At 43.0% G+C, this 22,577-nt stretch overlaps 1 protein-coding gene across 9 annotated transcripts in view; it reads right to left on the reverse strand.

The window, feature by feature from the left end:
* Window positions 1-22,577, reverse strand: part of PBX1 (PBX homeobox 1) — a 329,982-nt gene that overhangs the window by 25,334 nt on the left and 282,071 nt on the right. For 8 of the 9 annotated variants that reach the window (XM_081494035.1, XM_081494029.1, XM_081494036.1 and 5 more), the window contains one exon: window positions 12,338-17,441. The exons of the other annotated variant lie outside the window; for it this stretch is intronic. Coding sequence is in view for 6 of the 8 variants with exons in the window: in XM_081494029.1 (XP_081350155.1) it covers window positions 17,349-17,441 (93 nt within the window). In the remaining 2 variants the exon portion in view is untranslated. Of the gene's footprint in view, window positions 1-12,337; window positions 17,442-22,577 lie in introns of those variants that run through there. 9 annotated transcript variants of the gene reach the window in all.

Raw genomic sequence — 22,577 nt, forward strand, 5'->3', positions numbered from 1 at the left:
TCAGGAGGGATGAGCATGTGAATCGTTCCTCTGTTATCCTTACTTTTAGATACCAAAATGCTGCTCCATAGGTCAGTGCTGGAAGGCTGAAGGAATGAGCTATTACTCTTCAGAGCTTGGGTTCCTTACTGAGGACCTCCTTAGTGGGGCCCCCTGGAGCAGAGAGCAGGGAGGTGGGGGAACATAGCAGCCAGGCCCCTTGTGGTCCTCCCACGTCCACCTCTCTGTTCTCCTTGTCTTCCTCAGGGAACTTCTCTTGCTCTTTCTGATCTGTACCTGCCAGATTCCCTCTTCCAAGACAACTTTTGTATACCTGCTGTTCCCCTTGCCTAGAATCCTCTTCTCATTCATCATTACAGTTAACTAATTTTCCAGTTTGCAGCCCAAGAAGCCTCCAGAAAACATCGCTGACCCCCTTGACTGATTCAGTTCTCTTTATTATGAATTCTCAGAATCATCTATCTTTTTTCTTATTACTTATCAAGTTGCAGATGTACACCTATCTGTGTGAATAATGAATTGATGCTAAATACCCCCACTAGGCAGTAAGCATCTTGAGAGTAGAGACTAGGTATTTTCATTTTTGCTTGTCATCTCCAGTATCCACAACAAGGCCTGCTGCACAGTAGGTTGTCAGGAAACATTCACTGATTGGAGGAACAGGACCTATCCTTAGGGATCTCATTATCCTACGTTCAGTGGTCATCACTGAAGCTTCCCACCCCCACCATATCCTATGATTCCATGATGCACCACCCTTCACCCTCCACTGAAACATTTACAGTTATAATAACAGCTCATCTCTACCAAGCTAGAATGTAAAAACTGATTAGGGCAGCTCCCCACCAGGGCCCAACATGGCTGTGGATTGCTGTTGTGTCTGAAGGGACAGGAAAAAGGGTAAGGAGATCTGAGATAATCATTCATTTCCCACCTTGGGGAAAAGTCTTTTTTTGTTGTTGTTCACACTCAGCAAATGATGCTCTTGTACCAATAACAAATGTCAAATGCTCTTCCTGGGACTTGGGGGAGACAGAACATTAGCAAAGGAGGAGCAATTCAGTGAAAAGGACAGAATCTCTGTTTAAGGATTGAAAAGCCAAGTAACAAATGTCACCAAGAGACTCTGGGGAGAGAGCTTTGCATCAACCACCAGTGCTATGGAAAAAATAAATACATCTATGGCTGCCTTTAATTATCTTGCACTCGCCACTGCCTGGAATCTTCCACATGGTCTCCCTCTCTCACAGAAAGATCCTTAGCTCTCAGCTCTGTAGCACATATATGTGCAGGTGTCTTGTTGGACCAGAACTGGGGAAATAACCAGGGGAGGCTGTCAGAGCAACAGGCCAGACTATACCCTGTGACTCCTAAAACAGTACTGCAAATTAGGAAACCAGCCATGGTGACTTGGTTTCTAGTAGTTTTCTTTGTTCCCTTATTTGTTTGACAGCTATGAGCGAAACTCCATGGTAAGCATGGGAACAGGTACAGTCTCCTGTACTAGATCGTAATTGGGGTAGCAATTTATTCACCTTTTTATTCCCCCTGAATGAAAGTGCTTGGGAACCAAATTGAAATGGACATGTTCTTAATGTAGAAGGGAGGCAGAAGGAACCTATAATTGCAACACGACTTGAGGAGTGCTGCAAGAGAGGCATAGGCAGGGCGCTATAGGGACAACAGTTCTCCCTGGGGACTCTGGGGATGGTGACAGGGGCACTGAGCCTTGAAATATGGAAGGGAGGAGAAGGGGGTGACAGATGGTGAGATGGCTGGGTAGCATCACAGACTCAATGGACATGAATTCAAACAAACTCCAGGAGATGGTGGAGCGGAGAGCCTGGCATGCAGTCTGTGGGGTCGCAGAGTCGGACACGACTTAGCAACTGAACAACAACAAATTCCAGCAGGGAGAAAGTCATTTTCGATAAAAAAAAAAAACGCATGTAAAAATGCGGGTCCTAGGAAGAGCACTGGGTTTTTATTTACACTGGGTTTTCTCAGAGTCCTTGCCACCATCCTCTCTTGCCCGAAATACTCCAATTGTTTTCTAACCAGCTTCACTATTTCCAATCTTATTTTCCTGTTGTCTACTTACAACACTGCTGCCAGTGGTGTACTGTTAAAACTTAAAGTCTTATCATATTACTCCTCACCCCAAAACCTCTGAGGCCTCCAGGTTTATGCAAAGGAAGAGCCAAAATCCTCACCACATCCTCCAAGAGGCTCTGTATGTTCTGCCTCTCCCTTGCACTGTTCATTTTCTGACCATATTACCCAATAATCTTCTCCTCATTCTCTCTCGGATTCAACTACACTGGGCTACTTGTGATTCCTCAAACCTACCTGATGTGCTCTTGCCTCAGGGCCTTCTACCTGGAATCATCTCAGATATCATAGTGGTTTCCTCGCTCCCCATCTTTGGCAGTTTGGCCAAACTGATTTTTCTAGTTAGTCCCCTGGACCACTCTGTCTTGATTCTCAATAGCACTTCCATCATCCTTTCTTATTTTCCCCCAGCACTTACCGCCATCCAACAAACCTGGTGGCTCAGACAGTAAAGAATCTGCCTGCAATATGGGAGACCTGTGTTCGACTCCTGGGTTGGGAAGATCCCCTGAAGGAGAGCATGGCAAACTACTCCAGTATTCATGCCTGGAGAATCCCCATGGACAGAGGAGCCTGGAGTGCTACAGTCCATGGGGTCACAAAGAGTCGGACAAGACTGAGCGACTTAAGCACAGCACAGCACAACATACCATTCATCTTATTTATTTTGTCTCCTCTCTGTTTCCCCCTCCCGTGGGAGTCTAAGCTCCCTGACAACAGGAATTTGGTCAAAGTTGTACCCCTAATTTCTAGACTAGTAACCAGGCAGGCAGGGCCGAGTGCTTGTTGAGTGTTGGCTGAGTAAAGGATAAATGAATATGCTGTTGCTCAGTTGCTAAATTGTGTCTGACTCTTTGTGACTGTAGCATGCCATGCTCCTCTGTACTCCACTATCTTCCAGAGTTTTCTGAAATTCAGGTCTATTGAGTTCAGTGGGTAATGCCATCTAACCATCTCATCCTCTGCCGCTCCCTTCTCCTTTTGCTTTCAGTCTTTCCCAGCATCGGGGTCTTTTCCAGTAACTCAGCTCTTCACAACACATGGTCAAAGTACTGGAGCTTCAGCTTCAGCTTCAGCATCAGCCCTTCCAATGAATATTCAGGGTTGATTTCTTTTAGGATTGACTGGTTTGACTCCTTGCTATCAAAGGGACTCTCAAGAGTCTTCTCCAGCACCACAATCTGAAAGCATCAATTCTTTGGTGCTCAGCCTTCCTTGTGGTCCAACTCTCACATCTATACATGACTACTGGAAAAATCATAGCTTTGATGATATGGACCTTAGTTAGCCAAGTGATGTCTCTGCTTTTTATTATGCTGTCTAGGTTTGCCATAGCTTTTATTCCAAGAAGCAAGTGTTTTTTTAATTTCCTGGCTGCAGTCACCACCTGCAGTGATTTTGGAACCCAAGAAAATAAAATCTTTCACTGTTTCCACTTTTTCCCCTTCTACTGTCCATGAAGTGATGGGACCTGATGCCAGGATCTTAACAGTTTTTTGAAAGTTGAGTTTTAAGCCAGATTTTTCACTCTCCTCTTTCACCTTCATTAAGAGGCACTTTAGTTTCTCTTCGCTTTCTGCCATCAGAGTGGTATCATCTGAGGTTGTTGATATTTCTCCTGGCAATCTTGATTTCAGTTTGTGATTCATCCAGCCCAGTATTTCACATGATGTATTCTGCACAGAAGTTAAATAAGCAGGGCAACAATATACAGCATTGACATACGCCTTTCCCAATTTTGAACCAGCTTGTTGTTCTATGTCCGGTTCTAATTGTTGCTTCTCAACCTGCATACAGATTTGTCAGGAGGCAAGTGAGGTTGTCTGGAATTACTACCTCTTTAAGAATTTTCCAGTTTGCTGTGATTCACACAGTTAAAGTCTTCAGCATAGTCAATGAAGCAGAAGTAGATGCTTTTCTGGAATTTCTTTGCTTTTTCTATGATCCATTGAATATTGGCAATTTCATCTCTGCCTCTTCAAAACCCAGCTTGTACATCTGGGAAGTTTTCGGTTCATGTGCTATTGAAGCCTAGCTTTACCTTGCTAGTATGTGAAATGAGTGCAATTGTATGGTAGTTTGAACATTCTTTGGCATTGCTCTTCTTTGGGATTGGGATGAAAACTGACCTTTTCCATTCCTGTGGCCACTGCTGAGTTTTTCAAATTTGCTGACATATTGAGTGCAGCAGCATCTTTTAGGATTTTAAATAACTTAGCTGCAATTCCATAACCTCCACTAGCTTTGTTCTTTCCTATTCTATTTTTCCCCTCTATTTCTTTGCATTGTTCACTTAAGAAGGCTTTCTTATCTCTCCTTGCTATTGTCTGGAACTCTGCATTCAGTTGGGTATATCTTTCCCTTTCACTTCTCTTCTTTTCTTGGTATTCGTAAAGCCTCCTTAGACAACCACTTTGCCTTGTTGCATCTTTTTCTTGGGGATGGTTTGGTCACCACCTCCTTTACAATGTTACAAACCTCCGTCCATAGTTCTTCAGGCAGTCTGTATACCAGATCTAATCTTTTGAATCTATTGTCACCTCCACTGTATAATCATAAGACATTTGAAAAAATCCAAAAATAATTAGACAGCTTTAAATGAATCACAGACTTCATGTTTAGAGTGAAGTTGGCAGAGCTGCTCTTAACCAAATCTGTGAGGTCATGCCATGGGCATTTGTCTTTATCCTTGCCGCGTGCTTCCAGACCTTATCTCTCTTCACCACTCCCTCCCTTTTTTTGGCCAGGCAAGCAGTTTTGCAGGATCTTAGTTCCCTGACCAGGGATTGAACCTATATCCCCTGCAATGAAAGGGTGGAGTGCTAACCACTGGAGGGCTGGGGAAGTTCCCACATCCTCTTTTTTGACCTCTTACTACCCTATTGTCAGGGATCTTATTTTTTTGGCGAGGGTAGGGGGAGTGTGACTTCCCTCCAGTGTCTTACTTGGCCTTGCTCTCTTCCTCTCTTTTTCTCCCCTCCACTCTTGCTGTCCTTTACTATTTCTTCTTCAATCTCTCCTTTCCTTTCTGTGTCCCATTTTCCTCTCCTTTCTGCCCATTTTCTTTCTGCATCCTCCTCTTTATCTCTTCCTACACCTTCTCTCTATCCTCAGTTTTTCTCTGTCTTTTCTTATTCCTTCTCCTCCTCCTTTTTCCTCTCCTTCCCTCAGTTCTTTCTCCCTCCCTTCCTCTCCCTTTTGTCTGAGCACCTGTTAGATGTATAAGATGGTGCTTTCTTCTCTGTGTGGGAGACATCTGGCCCCTTGAGCTCTAATAATGTATGTGGGGAGATAAGATATTTAATAACATTTTAAGGCAGGGCCAAAGACACACATACTGGAGGATTTTTGGAGGAACAGATAACTCCAGGAAGGAGAAAGGCTTCCTAGAGGAATTGGATATCTGCTTAAAAAACAAGTATATGGGGACTTCCCTAGTGGTCTTGTGTTTAAGACTTTACCTTCTAATGAAGGGGGTATGGGTTTGATCCCTGGTCAAGGAGCTAAGATCCCATGTGTCTCATGACCAAAAAAACCCAATGATCCACATTAAAAAAAAAAAAAAAGACCACGTGGGTCTGTGAATATGGTAGGGCCATCATTTTAGGTGGTTGATATAATCACATCATGAGCAAAATTTGCAAAAAGTTTAAAAGAAAGGAAGAAGCTTGGAATTTGGGGAGGGGTGCTATGAGAAGACCATTGGCTACAGCCAGCTGTTCTTATTTGAGCTTACAGGAAGAAGGAGGCTAGATTAATAAAAGACTCTCCAAATTATATTTTCTATCATTTTAATATTGTTTCTTTATCTCTACAGAGCAACCTAAATTTATATACAGATGTTTCAAGAAAGCAGTTACTAACTGATCCGAGTGATCTGCTTCACTGGCATATTTCTAGCACACAGCTGCCAAGAGGTATTGGTTGAATTGGATGGAGCTGAATTCCTATACAGCTAGGGGAAGGGACAGTAACTATATTCCAAGCTTGGGAAGGCTTTAACTCAACATTATCATTGCTTCTGGGGATTAGGGATGTCTGCCTAGCATCCTTCCACCTCTCCTTGAAGTTAGATGATTTAAAATAATGGGGTCGGTCATACATTTCCTAGGCAACTTCTTGGGCTTCCTATCGTTCTATCCCTTGATGGGTTTAGTCGCTTCAAATCATTCAGTAGCAAGAATGCTTTCATTCTAATCCACATCTGCTCCATCAGCCCAGCCTAATCCCATTTCCCCCTGGATCTGGGCTTTGTTCATGGACATCATAGTTTTAAAATCTTGCCCAAGCTTGTTAATTGATGAGTACAGTTGTTATTCATGAACAAGGGCTTAGAGATTTGTGTCGTTTTTTGTTTAACACTTCGTCTTATTGAAAAAGTCTTTCCAGTGGTAGTCCCACTAGACATTAAGATCCTTCTGAAGTACAGAGCCACTGTCAGCACACAGGAGGTGGTCAAATGCATGCTTGTTTACTGAAGAAATGTAAGGGTGGTCACACAGCCTGTGGCCTGTGTGGCAACTGTCTGGGATGTCTCAGGAGAGGAGCCCAGGGGACTTGCAGAGATTTGCTCTTGCCACAAAGGAGGTATGGGCCACGCAAGGAAAATCCCAAGGAGGGAATTGCCCTGAAAAAGCAGTAATGTGCAGAGAGGTAAGACTGAAGACCCAGAAATAAAAAAGCTGGGTTTATGTCATTGTGGGTTTGCTCTCTGAGCTGGGAAGAGCCCTTAGAGAAGGGAATGACTACCCACTCCAGGATTCTTGCCTGGAGAATTCCATGGACAGAGGAGCCTGGTGGGCTACATACAGTCCATGGGGTCACAAAAGAGACAGACATGACTCAGTGACTAAATCTTCCACTTTCACTATGTCATTGAAGGTCAAGATGCAGTGAACTAACTGATATAAACTTGGGTGCAGAAGACAAGTGGTTAATGTGATGGATGATGTCACAGTTTTTTGTTATCTGGCTACAGGGGCAGAGGGCCCTTTTTGAACTTCCAGGCCATGTGGACATGATGTAGTCAGAGCTCTCCAAGGGTCTACACTCTGGTTTGTCTTCTTAGACATGCTTGGTGGGTGATTCAGACCAGACCTGCACAAAAAGGCTTTATTTTCAATTTGAGGTAAGAGCAGGGAGGTTTGCTGTATTCCCTAAGACAGTTTCCCAGAGCCCTGCATTTAGAGAGCAACTTGGCATCTCTTTGACCATAAATAAAAATTCTTTTTTTCAGTTTTGTTGAGATAAGTTGAAGGTATACCACATGATGACTTGAGTATATTGTGAAATGATTCCCACAATCATTTTAGTTAACATCCATCATCTCATAGACCTAAGGGGGAAAAAAAAAAGGTTTGCTCCTCATGAAGAGAAATTTTAGGATCTACTCACTTAGCAACTTTCAAATATACAGCCTTGTTAACTGCAGTCATCTTGCTGTAAAAGTTTTGATTCTCATTCAACTACTGCTACTTGTACTGATTAATAAGAAACTAGAAACCCTTCAGCCTTCCATGTAGGTAAGTTCGGGCTGGAAGACTTGCAAAAAAAAAATCCCAAAGCATTTGGAAAGCAGAGCATCCCTTGAGGAAAGAGGTTGCATGCTGAAGCCATTCAAGTAAGATGTAAGAGCACATCACATCCTCTCACCCTGGAAAGGGATCAGAGAAGTTGACATGTGGGAGACAAACTTTAATGACCTCACAGTTCCATCCAAGACCAACTCTGTTTATCTACTTCTAAACATCAACTTGCTTAAAAAAATCCTACATTTTCTTAAGATAGGAATAGTGCAAAAGTGAGTGAGAAATGATGGAAGACACTTTAATTGAGCCAGAGAGATAACAGGAACTTCCTCAGGAAAGACAAGATCTTAGTAGCCAGGCTAGACTGATATAAAAAAAAAAAAAAAAAAAGAAAGAAAGAAAAGAGAAAATATGCCCATAGTTAATAGCTCTTTACAATGGAACTAGGGAAAAAGAGGACATCTGATTGTTACTAGTTCAGGGATAGAGATGCACCCAGATAATCAGAAGTATAAATAATACTAATAATAAATGTGCCTTTAGCACTTATGTGTATCAGGTGTTATTCTAAGTTGTTTTTAGTTTTTTAAAATTGATGTTAAATTGGTATTTATCCCTGGTTCCTGACACAGAGCTCCTAAAACCCTCATCTTTCCTAAGTGATAGGAGTGATAGGAGTATGTTTAGTTTGTGGGCTCTTTGATATCTTCATGATGGGAACTGGTCAGAGAAAGACTAAGCCTTGACCAGAAAATTGAAGCTTTCAGCTCCAAATCCCAATCACCATGTAGGAAGAAGGGCTAGAGATTGAGAAAATCATCAGTGGCCCATTATTTAATCAATTTAACCCAGGCATTGATATCACCACAAACACCTCTTACGCCATAGCACCCACATGCTGGGAGGGTGGGACACCCCAACTCCATGAAGTCAGAGGATCCTGCACTCAGGTCCCTTTCACACCTTCTCTTATGTACCTCTTCATCTCGATGATTATCTGTATCCTTTATAATAAACCAGTAAATATAAGCTCAGTGGCTTCCTGAGTTCTGTGAGCTGCTATAGCAAATGATCAAACCTGACATGGGGTTTGTGGGATTGCCTGATTTATAACTGGCCAATCAGAAGTGCAGGTGACCTGATGCTTGCTACGGGTATCTGAAGTGAGGGCAGACTTGTGGGACTCAGCCCTGAAGCCTGTGGGGGTTTGACACTAACCCTCAGTGTCAGAGTTGAATAGAATTGTAGGACATCTATTGGAATGCTTGAGAACTGGTTGATATGAAATAAAAACCTCTCATTTAGTGTCAGAAAGAACCTGACAGTAGCAGAGCTGAGATTCAAGTTCACGTGGTCTGGCTTTTAAGATCCCAGTGAGCAAACTACATGTGTCCCTCACACCAAAGGTTCTAAGGAAGACCCACTGAAAGCTGCAGGTAGGGGGTAGGCAATGAAAGCAACTGGAGATGTTCCAGTGGGTGACTTTATAGGTTTCACTAGGTGATACAAGAAACTGTGGACACATTTAAAAGGGAAAAATCAAGAAAATCCTGGTAAAATACTGCAAGAATTATTATTGAATTCCAGCATAGTAGTTAGTGTGTATAGCAACACAGACATGTCCTGTGTTCTGAAACTGCAGCCCAGGAGATGGCTGGGGAGGGCAGGAACACACCTACTGGGAAAACAATACCTGAGTGGGTGATGGAAAGATACCTCTTGTGGAGTAGGACTTCTCAAAGGGATTAAAGGTGAGCAGGACCTGTCTGAACAGTGGAAGCCTTCGACAGATCCAGAACAGACAAATTCTTTACTGTCTGAGCCACCAAAAACGTACTTTAGCACTTGGTGCCTTTTATGCTGTCCAGAGGTGCTCCTTGTCAATACTGGTGAGTTTCGCTGGACAGTGTGGTTGGTCTTCATGAGAGAGAGGGAATTTGGGCTTGGGGTATCACCTGGACATAATGAATGGACCCTGTGATTTATCCAGAGGAATCCAGAAGCATGAGATAAGCTGTTTTTTACATGGGTCCCATGAGAATATGGGCTTCCCTGGTGGCTCAGCTGGTAAAGAATCTGCCTGCATTTCAGGAGACCCGAGTTTGATCCCTGGGTTGGGAACATCCTTGGAGGAGGAAATGGCAACCCACTCCAGTATTCTGGCCTGGAGAATTTCAGGGACAGAGGAATCTGGCGAGTTACAATCCATGGGATCATGAAGAGTCAGAGATGACTGAGAGATTAACACACACACACACATACAGGAGCATAAACAAGCTCAATGTTTCTCCCAAGCACGTGGCCCCTTACAACTCCTCTTGCCTACCCACCCTCACACTGCCCAGAGTGGTCTGGAAAGTATACCTAGGGCTAGAAGCCATAGATTGTGCCTCCCTGTGTCCGATTGGCTCAGACTGTAAATCCACTGCTGTTTTTATCTGGTCACTGTTGGAACTTTTCTGCAAGGTGTGGGAAGGGCACAGCCTCTCTCCTCTTTCCGGGCCTCTGGTACAAAGATGTAGGGTAAAGCCCCTTCCTTGCCTCACCCAGTGACTTCCCAAGACTAAACTCTTGTGCCATCCTTCACGCTGATTATTTCCAGAAAGGAGGCCATATTTTGGATAACAAAGGGTGGTTGGAACATTGGTGTTCTGCTTTTTTTGTTCAAGTGGGGGAGATCACAGAAGTCTACAAAGAGAAGCAGGTAGAAATCTAATGGGGGGGGTGAGGGTCTGGAGTGCTGAGCTTATCAGATTTTGTGATTTTAATGCTTTAGACTTCATTTGAAGTAATTGCTGGCCACTAGACCTGACCCATCTAGAGAGCAATAAACATGGTAGAGAGTTCCCCAAGGCTGCCTTGAAAAACAGCAGCTCTCCCTTCATGATGACCCTGGGTTGAGTACTAAAGTCAGTTTAGACAACAACCAAATTTGGAGATTGCTGAGGAGGTAGTATTGGGTGGCTCAGTTCTGGCCCCTGTTGTTATACCCCTTTCTGGATCTTCTCTACTGAAGAGTAACAAAGCCAACCCTGGGATGTTACTGAAAATGTTTTTCTTGGGAGTATGTCTAGTGCAACGAAACAGCTCCGTGGACTTGCCTTTTGCTCTTACTAATCCTTTTGAGAACTAGGTGTGATAGAGATGGCCAACTACTCAAGGAGTTATTGTGTGCTATTATTGCCAGGAAGTGGCTGCCTAGACAGGGACCACTTTTCCATCCTTCTGCCCACCCCTCAACTCTTCCATTTAGGAATATGAACGGAAGGGAGCTCTTGGTTAAGGTTTTCAAGAAGTGGTGACCCTTCTACACACACTTTCCCTCCTGTAGGTCAGATGTGGAGGACCACAAACTCCTGCAGGCTGAAGGAACTGGATCCCTGAATCACTGCATGAAGACAAGGCATCCTGACAAGGAATGTTTTTTGGAGGCTATTACCATTATTAGTGAGAAACAGACTTGTACTGAATTTGAGGCACTATAGTCTTGGTCTGTTACAACAGTTTAGTACCACTTTTAAGTAATAAACTAGGTGGATGGGTGTGGTTCACAATTCTCCAGGCAACTAAAAGACGAAGTGGTCTAACCCTACCTTGTATACCTAAACTTCCATAAGTGTGCTCCCATGTTTAGATTTGCAGAGGAGACATGAGGTCTCCATTTTGACTGATGAACACGCTCTCCAAATCAACCTTGGCAAGACAGCTTTATATTTTTGAGGCCATTGGGCCCTTAGTTTATCTGTTAAGAAAAATGATAATTTGACCCCCCCATGATGGTCCATTCTTTTCATTTGTTTTCTATTGATTAGAATCATGATAGGGATGAAAGGGTGAATGATTGGCATTTTCAATATAGACCTGCCTCTGGGGCTTTGGGCAGAGCCTCCTGAAGCTTAAGGTGTAAGAATGAGAAAATGTTGCATGTGATACCCCTAGAGGAACAATATGAGGAATGGCAGACAAGAAGCTGCAGCCCACTCTATGCACAATAAATGGTGTTAAGGGCCTGGAAGCAGACTTAGGTGTTGAAGGCTGAAGTGGTGATCCAGCCAGAACTCTCTGAGACATTAAACTCTGTAACAGACCACAACCCCAAAGGTCAGGGGCTCATTGTGAGTGTAGACAAACCACTGCAAGAGATGATCACATGGGATAGCAGACATAACACATGGTAGGCATGTTCGCCCCGTGGAGTAGCGTCTATCATACTTCTGAGAGCCTAGAACTGGGTGGTTTTTCTAACTTAGATTCATTCCTTCCTCTGCAGCATCTTTCTGGTACCACAATTTTCCGTATGACCAGATCAAAGCAGACAAAGAGAAGGAAAGGAAGGCCAGTGGAAAATGGCTGTGACTCAGAAACTTGTAATTTATTATGGAACATCACCCTAATATTTTAACTGGTATTTGGCTGATGGTAGCCAATCACGGACAAGCAGACAAAATTGGGTGCTCTGCCTTCCTGCAGCACAGCTAATATTTGCACGTAAAAAATCCTTCTTTCCTTCCTTCTCTCCCTCCTTTCCTTCCTTCGTGGGTGAGGTAAGTAACTCAATTTGTCCCACTGCAAATGTAGACTTTAAAATGATGAGGGCCACAGTTTAAATTATAATCCACATTAACCTAAATCCTAGTTTGGGGAAAGACAAGTTATCAGCAGGTAAGAAAATAAATTTACACCAAATAAAAGTATACTTTTTTTTTGCAACAAAAGAAACTATTTATTTGGAATATGCATTACCAGTACAAATTAGGAGACTGTAAAACCTACACCGTGTTAGTATCATTAGAGAACACAAAATTTCAGTTGGAATCAAAAGGGACAGAAGCCTGTGCTCTCGCAGAAGCAGAAAAGCTTAAATTTTCAAAACCAAAACAGAGCAGAGCTTTGTAGGTTTATACTCTGAATAATAAGAACAGGGGAGGAGGAGTGGGAGAATAAAACCAACAACCAAAGGAAAGCACTTCAAAATAATTGAAAACGCCAAAGGAAAGAAAGGAAGAAGAGAGAAAAGGGGAAAACATTGAATGTTTTATTAATTTTAACAAAAGGAAAAAAAATGTTTACAAAAAAAATAAAAGAGTCCAGAAAGCTTTGAGCTAGGGATTGAAATCATAAAGGTGATGTGAAAAGCTCGTCGTCATTGTTTTGTTATGACTTAAAAACAAGAGTACATGCATTAGGGTAGAGACACTTTCTAAAGTGTTGCTCACTTTTCTTGCTTAGGTTCTGGCTGCTTTCTGAATACTTAATCATTTGTGGAATGAAAACCATTTAAATTAAGTTTCTCCAGATAACATTGCTTTCTTTTCTCCCCTAACTTAACAAAAACATTCCGAATCAAGCCAGTTTGACAATCTGCTTTAAACAGCTGCCTAAATCAGAGGTTAGCAAGAGGTGCACTGCCCATGAAACCAGCATAACCCCTCAGCACTGGAACACAGCACTGAGTCCGGCTGAAAATATCTCCAGGCTGAGTGGCTCTCGGGACAGCTTCCTGGATCTAGTCTAACTCAGCTAATGGTACACATCCCACCAGAATCTCCTGTGAAATTCCTCTGGAAGGAAAAAATCCTCTCTAGTTGGAAAGGCTTCATGGAAGGTTGTTATCAATCAGGAAGAAAGAAAAGAAAGCATTTTAATGTGACATTCACAATCAACCAAGGCAAACACTTCTCCCTACAATATAAAAAGTTACCCTGGACCAATTCCTTGAAGTGTTAAAGGTCGAAAAAAGGAACTTCAAGTCCCTGCATTTGTTTTTTTCCCCAGGGACTTTGGAATGCCACACACTCCAGAAATACAGGTGAGTCCTGTGACATCACTGTGGGGCTTGTCTTTGAAATCAACTGAATTCCGAAGCAAACAGAAGTACATGGAAACAGCCTATTCTACAAATGTCATCTTTTCACATCACCTCGGATACATATTTAAGAAATAAAAACACCAAGATCATAATCCTGACAATTAAAAAAGCACCCTCCCATAAACAAACCAAAAATAACACAATTTTTTTTTTTTAATATTTTAAAGAGCAGGATAAAGAAAAGTAAAGAATTTATTTCTGGGTCTCAAAGTTAATAAACATAATAACATGTTAGGCTGTACCTATTATGCTCACTATTCCAAACTTTTTTTTAGTTTACAAAATGAATTACTGTCACTTTTAAACATTGTGAAACAGGAAATGGATGTGCACAACTCGACACTTTTCTAGCATTCTTGAACTAATTCACAAATGCAAGAAAATAAAAGAAAAATGGGGGAAATGGTGAATGTAGGTAGTTGGGTGTTAAAAACTAATGCAGGAATGATGTGCATTGTCACAGAAAGAAGAGGGGAAATTCCCCATCCTGTTTTGCGTGCTATGAGGGTCATTTTTAAAATTTTTATTATAAACACTATTAAATTCAGACCGCTTTTTTGGTTTTTTTTTTCTTTATCTGAATATACAAGAACATTCATTATCAAATGTTCATCATCAATACTACAAAGAACGAGACACAAGTCGCAAGAAACAATGGAAAATGTTAATAAAGCTGAAAGAATTGTTGAGTATTTTTTTTGTTTTTTTTAAGTTTTTTTTTTTAAATTTGAGTTTCTGTAGTTTCATCTTTTTTTGGTATCGAAGTCAGGTTTTTCTGGGCAGAAAAATAAAACTCAGAAGGAAAGGGGGGCAGGGAAAGATATGTGAGAAAAGGCAACCGGCAAATAAAAAAACACTAACACAGCAAAAAAAAAAAAATGTAAAGAAAGTGCCACTTGGCAAAACTACCGCACAGGAGTCAATTCCACACCAGGGGGAGGAGTTAGGTATGAAAAGGAGGATGTGATGAAGAGTCACAAGGTGGGCAAACCGTAGGGCTAGTTTTACTTCTCAGGGGAAGTTGGCTGCGGGGAAAATGGAGTACTCCCACTTCCATCAGAAAATGAAGGAATCTTGGGGCACATTTTGGTATCTGTATGATTGACCTAATAAGAACTCCCAGGGAACTGTATTTCCAGAGGCACACTCTTTACATCCCCACCCTTCCGCTGTCAGTGTTCTCATGCTTCACTTAATACAAAAAGAGCTGGTGGCCACCATGTTCGACATGGTCACGGGTGAGGAGGGGAAAGGTAAAGAGCACCGTGTGACGTGCTGGGTAGGGATGATACAGTGAGAGGTGAGCATCAGTGCAAACTACTGCAGGGAGAGAAACTGCCTGTGCAAAGGTAGCACCACTCTGATCTCTTTCATCAGCTAAAAATGGTGATCATTCAAACCAAATCTGGAATCATTCTTCCTGTTTCCAAGAGAACCCTTTTGTGTCTCTTTCGTACTTTGCCCCAAGTCAAGGGCATGCAATCCTACCATATTCCTGTGTGGGTAGTTTCAATAGATCCCTGCCACTCAGACCAAGTTCTTCCCTGGTTCTAATCACTGTAGAATGGTCGGTCACAAGATGGTTCCTTCCAGGAAGCCTCTTTATCAAGCTCTGTTCTGATTACGGCACAGGTTTGTAGACACAGTCTTCCTATTCCTCTTAGCCATGCAGGTATGATGCCATCTTGCCAAATATTTACTTTTTGCATTTCCTTCAAGTACACATACCTTCTGGTTGCTTTCCCCTACCTCCCAACACCCACACACAGGAGCATTTTCTAATCATTACTGTAGTGCCGTGCAGAATGTCCATGACTTTGCTAGCTGGGCATCCTCACCCCTCAGGGTTTTATACCTCTCCCAGAGGCTTTCTCAAACAGAGGAGATGTGACAGGGGACCAAGTGCTTATGAGGCCACATGTTGGATTCTAGTACAAGCTAAGAGAACCAGATCACATTTTTCCAATTTAGAAACTTCTCTCTATTCTAAGGAACCAGCCAGACCAAAACAAACAAACAGAAGCAACAACACTAACTCTTCTCTTTGTCCTCATGGTGATGACCTCAGGCATTACTGCTAATCAAAAGTTAGAACAGGAAAACCATGTATCGTCCCAACATGGCATGGACCAGTTTATCTTTGGGAAGCTACATCCCCTGACCTTCACAATTACGTGTTGGGTATGAATGAAATCAATTTCTTCAGTCTCTTGGTGAGCCAGGAATAACCCCCATTTTACAGATGAAGAAAATGAGGCACCAAGAGATCTGAACACTTCCCATTTAATCAAGTGACAGAGCTGCCATCTTTTCTTCTGGCACAGTTGGCTATGAAGACTGTGAGTTCAGGTAACATTAGAAAACAGCATTATAGTACATACTCTTCACTCTTCCCAGGGAATAAAAATCACAAATGATTTATCTGAAAGCATGACTTCCCTGTTCCCCATCACTCTCAGGTCTTCCGAGTAAGTAAACAAAAAGTTGGTCTGAGCCATGTTCTTTAACAACTTTCTCCTCCAGGACAAGAACGTGGTGCCATATGACACTTTGGATAATTAATCCACTGTCCCTAACATAAACACAAAAACAAAACAGAACCAAATCCACTGTGGACACTGTAAGTACTGTGTGTGGCTTCCCAAGAGCTCCAGAGGTGGTGGGGACACCAATAGTTTAGGAAACCTAACCTTCATCATGTTCAAGTCCTATGTATGTCATTCTGGTTGTGTGCATGCTGGGGGCCTGAAGCCCCAGGCACATACTGCTTCTCTACGTCAGTGACCTTCACTCAGAGTTGTTGTTTTGCTCTCTTGCGCTCACAAAGTGTAATTCTATGGTTACTAATGTAGGTATTCATATGTGGCAGGTGACTGATTTGGGGCAAGTGAACCTGTGTGTGTGGGGCGAGGGGTGGGATAAGGTGAAGGGTTGCAGGATAAGAGCCTTCCACTCCTTAGGGATGCATTCACCACCATGCCTAACTCAGACCTGGTTTTGCAATAGGTTCTGAACATTGCTTACAGCACGGTCTCCAAAGACTGTGCCTCTTGAGACCAAGAGCTGTCACTGGAAAGATGCAAAAGCCTCTAAGAATCCTGCCCTTCTTGTTCCTCAAGCTCTCTTTTGCTGCCTGACTTCCTGCCTGGGAATCAACCTGGCAGGGGTAAAACCAGAAACTGTGGCACTTTCAGAAGCCCAGTGATGACAGCCCCCATTGAATACCTGGGGCGAGAAGGAAGAGGAGGAATTGTGTCCTAAGCAGTATTGTCCCCAGGGAAGGAAGAGCAAGAGGAGGCAGGGTGGCCTGGAATGAGCAGGGCAATGTGGCGTATTCCTGCCAAGAGGTAGTGAGAGTAAACGAGAGAAACAGAGAAGGACTGCCCATTAGCAGAGGGAGCAAGGGATCAAGGGAGGGAAATCTGGCTCCTCAAACCACCAGCATGAAAATATACAAATGCTTTTATTATGTTCTTTGTGTTTTCCGCTTTAAATTCCTATAATTGTTGAAAATATCCTTCAGGGATTTAAGAGAGGGCAGGGACCCAGGGAGTCTTTGACAGAGGAAAAGGGGCGCAGAAGATGACGGACACCAGGCTGACAGCTGGAGGCAGGGAAAGGTGGCTTCTACCCAGAAAAAAAAAAGGGAGGGAAGAGAGTATAAAGAAGTGTCCAGATTGGCTGAAATAGCATCCCAAAGAAGAGAAGAGAAGGAGACTCTTATTGTGTTTGCTGATTGCTTCGACCTCCAGTCTGACCGCTTCAGCGTTGAGAAACCCTCCCTCCTGGCCCTGCCTCGACTGGAGCACAGGGTCAGCCGGGATGCGACTGCTGGGAGATCAGTTGGAGGTATCAGAGTGAACACTGCCAGGGCCTTCTGTAGGGGAGGTCACTGATGAAGGGGTAGTAGCATCCTGCCAACCTCCATTAGCCTAGAAGGGAAAAAGGGAGAGAAGTCAGTCCTCTGAGATTGGGTGGCTGTTCTGCGCAGACAATGACAATAAGGCAGCTGGGGGAAAGGGCCAAGTACAGTGCCTGGCACATGGGGACATAGCCAATGGATGGCTGTGATTGTGGTCAATGATATCCGCCCCCCAACCCCACCCTCAGATGAGTTTGGGTCCTCCCAGGGAGCCTCTGGACACAGTACTGGCACCTCCACTTCTCATAGGCTTTGTGATTCAGTCCAAGCCATCAGATGGAAATTCTGTGTAATCTAGGATGATGGTGGCTACCTTGCTGGCCGAGGGACCGAGTTCTACTTCTGACTGGCAATAATTAGCTAGTGGCTCTGGCAAAGCACTCTTCCCTGTTTGGCCTTGGGTACCCCTTTAGAAAAATTGAAAGGGTAGCTTAAATGCTTTTTCAGGTCCTTTCCAGCTCTGGATGTGGTATGTATAATGAGAGCCCAGGCACCTGTTCTATGCAAGGTTCTGTCCTAGATGCTCAAGGGTGTATAATGATGAGTTGAGATACAGTTTATGCCCTCAAAGATGGGTATGAGACAAGCAGACGAATGAACTAGAGTTTCAAGCAGAACCTAATACATGGTACCCCCAGCTGTTATGAAGATTCAAATGAGTGCAACATCTCCTCTTGATGGAGCATCAGCAAAGGCTTCATGGAGGATGAACTCTCTGAGGTAAGCCTTGAAAAGTACAGAGGGTGATGAGATGAATCAAACAGGTAAAACAATGGTGCCAACACCATAAGGACTGGTCTGTGTGACTATATCTAAAAGGTGGTGAGACAGGAAGCTACAACTTTGATCTATACTTGTAGATCATCCTTCTAAGACTCTAAATCCAGATGCAGTAAAACAATAATATTGTTCTAAAAGGATTTGTTTTAATGAGCACTCCTTTAAAAAAATATCCCACAATTAAATAGCTGAAGAATGATTTGATGTAGTGGTTGATTCATGACTGTTTATATATTTTAAAGCACTGAACTACAAGTGTGCTAAAAGGCCTCTTTTCCCCAATCACCGTGTTTCTTTGGAGTTAACAGATCCTCAACACTGGAAATATTAATACGGACCAGGTTTTAGGCAGTCCTGGTAAGTTATTTTTATTGTACCTTCTTTTCCTTTTATTCCCTCAAGTACATGGGGTACCTGGGGCAGGTGTTATTATTGCCATCTGGGACAGACCATGGTTTCTACTCTAGCATAATTCACAGTACTTAGGAGCATGGTTGGCACTTAATAGATGCCGGCAAACATCCATTCACATTTCATTCATAAAAAAGCACAGGTGTACATGAAAATCAAGCTTCCGGATTACAACTGAGATAGGACACAGGCTTCCTAACCTTTGAACCAGACTCCTTTTTCTCTTCCCTTTCCATCTATTTGGCTCCTTCTATTATTAGGTCACCCAAATCATGCTCCAATTTTCCCAGGAAAACCAAGGCTTTTAAATCAAAGCAGTTCCCACCAGTTACTTCAGCACGAAGGTACAATTTTTTCCCCACACCTCACTATAAGAGCAGATATGGACACCAAGAGGGCAAAAGGTCCTGGGCAATGCCAAGAACACGTTCCCTCAGTCTTGGATCAATGAATAACTGCTCTCAAGTTCAAATCTCCATCTCCAAACCACCGAGTCGGGCAACTCCTCCCACTGCCCCTCTCTGTTGGAGGATATTTCCCCTGCTGTTTGTGAAAGAGAGATTAGAAAGAGAACAATGAAGATTCTTTCTCTTAGAATAGGAGGCTTTGCTATCTTTTGGGGCCCAAGACTCAGAATCTGATCAGTATGATCAGAATCAAGGACTGAGTTAATTCAATTTCCTCATTCAGGTTGGTCACAGCAATGACAATATCTTAGCATCCCCTCTCAACCAAGAATACACATTTTCTTTTGGTACCATTTTTGGCTGAATGACAATAGCAGTTATGTTTATTTTTCCCTGAAGAAAATCCTTTAGCATCATTTATCATTTCAAATGATAAAAGTAAAATATGCTTATATAATGTTTGCAAATACAATAATTGTACATGCAATATAATATCTGAAAATAGGAGAATTATAAAAAACAAAGTGTACCATGGCCATAATCCAGAGATAATTACTCTCAGCATTTTGACATGTGTCCTAACAATTTTATAGTATATTTATCAGATAGGTAGATTAATTAATTAACTAGTGAAATAGATGGAAGTGTGTGTGTGTGTGTGTGTGTGTGTATCTGTGTTTGTTGAGTAGCATGGAATTTTAGGAAACATGCCAGGGGCTCCATAAGTACATCATCACAAGGCAGAGAGTTAGGTGCTTGTAAAAGAATATAAAAGTCATGTATTTTAGACTCCACCTGGTATGAGACAAGCAGGAGAGGGAGCTCTCTAAATCAGCTAATATCCATGATCTAGCATGTGGCATAAAGGCATGTCATTACATTGGTCACAAATCACCACCACGACTATTACTGAGTCATACTATAATTCCTTAAAATAACAATAAGTGGTGCCCCAAATGAAGCCATTAGTAAAGAAAATGAACTCCGCGGTGTTTCATTAGGAGGGAATTAGCAAAGCACGGTGTATTGACCAGAAGGTTCTAGGAGACTTCTTTTTGAGTCATCTCTGAGCTGAAATAACTCAAACAGCAGACATTTGATCTCTTTTCTTCAAAAGTTCTGTTTTCTCAGGCCAGTGCACAGGATGCCAGAGGGGACAGAAAACTCACAGATGGTGGAGACAGGAATTAGTTCAGGCTGATACCAAAACTAGCATTTTAAGTATGAGAATTGGTCTGGTAAAGAAAAATATATAAGATCTTAAAAAACCTTATTAAAAATAAAGAAATAAAATGAATCTTTTTAACTGTCATTTTTTCACTCCCCCTCCATTCACAAACACACAGATATAGACACATATGTACACACACACACTTCAGATGGGGTGATCAACAGCTCCAGTGTGCCCGGGGCTCAGGGATTTAATGGAATAGGGGACTTGGAGTCCCAGATCACCCTATCCCAGGGTATCAGCTATGATCCTCAACTTCTTGCCAAATTCAGGACACTGTAGCCTATGAGTTTCAAGTTAGATGAATGAAAGTACTTTTTAAAACGAACAAGTCTCACACAGGGAAATGTTAAAGGATCTTTGCCTCTGAAGGTGCTTTCTACCATGGTATATCATCTGCTACTGCTGTTAAAACCTCCACAAGATCAGAAACTGCGAGCAAACCTATCTAACTGGGTTTTCCATAAATCACTTTGGCTGCCTCAGCTGTATCATTCCGGCTTTAATGTAAGACGTTCAGAGGCTGCACCGTCTTGGGAAACAGCTGACCTCGCTTACTGCCATGTTAACCCCGGGGAGCAATTCCTTCCCTCTTCCTCACTGCGGGTGAATATTAAGTAGGAAACCCGCCTTTGTGTGTTTATTTATCTCTGAGCACAGTGAGATTGGAAGATGGTCTCATTAATGAACACGGGGTGAATGGGGGTGGGAAAATAAGACTTTCACTTAAATTTTCTTCTGCACCTAAATTCCTCCTTCACTCTCTGATGCAAACTAGCCTTTAAATGGATACACTCACTTTGTAAAATGCTGATGTCAGAAACCACCCTAATGGGTGACAGGGACAGGAATCTGTAAAGCCAAATATGCCCTTTTTATCCCAAAGCACCTCTAATGGGAGAGAGTTCACATTTACACCCAGTTCTTCAGGTTAATTTTGTAGCCTGTGACCTGGGCAGTAAGACTTGATGTAACATTTAATTCCACCTGGGGAAGCGTAAGTCAGCAGCATGTAACATCACGGGAGAGGAGGCTAAGGACAAACAGGCAGCAAATTTTCTAGTTAAGAAAAGCTGGACTTTCAAAACACAAATTCAAGGTATTTGGGAACAAATCATTTTAGGAACAAAAATGACTACTCTATGCCCTATCTTAATGAATCTGGCACCTAATTTGATAGACACCAAGTTTTGCCAGAACCCCATCTAATGTATCCAGTAGGCAAAGCACTCCTGTCGAAGGAGGCAGAGGAAGGTAGTGACGGAGAAGGGCAGGGAGCAATGGTGGGTGGCAAAACCCACACATTCACAAGAGCACAGAACTGCCGTTGAGGCCCCGACTTTCCTTTTCTCTGACACCATCCCTGAGTCAGAACTCAGAGGGCCACCTGCCTCGCCCCCATTGTTGTTGAGCCAGTACTGCTGGCAGCCCAGAGTAGCGGCTGTTGAGCTGAGAACCACTGGTCCCGTCCTCCTCTTTTTCCCGCTCTTCCTCTGAGCTTACCTTAGCAGCACTCAGTTGATGCAGAGAATTCATCACCTGATGTGACAGCCCAAGTGAGTCTGGCACTAAGAAACTCTCATTTGCAACCCAGAAATACGCTGAGGTGCCACAAACCAGCTGATGTCAGCACTAAGGCGAGCTCGATCTGCATATGGGCCAAATGCCATCAACAGCAATGCCTTCAGCGTGGGTGAGGGGGTGGACGTGCTCCAGGTCCTCAATCACCCTGGCCCTGGTGGGGCCGGCCAGGAAGAAAAACAGAGAGACATGGATGCATCCTCTCCCCTGCTCTCTCTCCACACACGCGCGCGCGCGCACACACACACACACACACAGAGTTACCACTTATCAGGGGAGACATCGGCTCACACAGTGGAGTCACACCCTAGATCCAACACTGGTCCATCTAGATAGGACTACGTTTTCCTGATATGCATCAACTTTCCCCAAGATTATACTGTGAGCACTTACCAAGGAATGCTTTGGGATGAAAAGACGTTTTGGAAAGCCCCCGAAGGGACAAAGGATTCAAAATTTCCCTGGGAAATTTCACAACAGTAAACAGATCCATGCCTATTCCGGCACCCTTCTAGCCCTCTCTCCAGCTGCCCACAGCATGATCTTCCAAAAATGTAGTTCGGATCATGTCACCTCTCTGTTTAAACCTTCAATGGCTTCCTACTGGTCTCAATGTCCTTATTAGGTCTGCCATGTCCTTGACCTTGCTGAGTCTCCAACTCAATGCTCATGCTTAATACTCCAATATATCAGTCTACTTAGAAATTCCCACAACAGAGCTATCGTCTCATGCTTG

This window comes from Giraffa tippelskirchi, chromosome 5 (assembly GCF_054371585.1).
Source record: "Giraffa tippelskirchi isolate mGirTip1 chromosome 5, T2T-mGirTip1v1.2.pri, whole genome shotgun sequence".
Classification (NCBI taxonomy): Eukaryota; Metazoa; Chordata; class Mammalia; order Artiodactyla; family Giraffidae; genus Giraffa; species Giraffa tippelskirchi.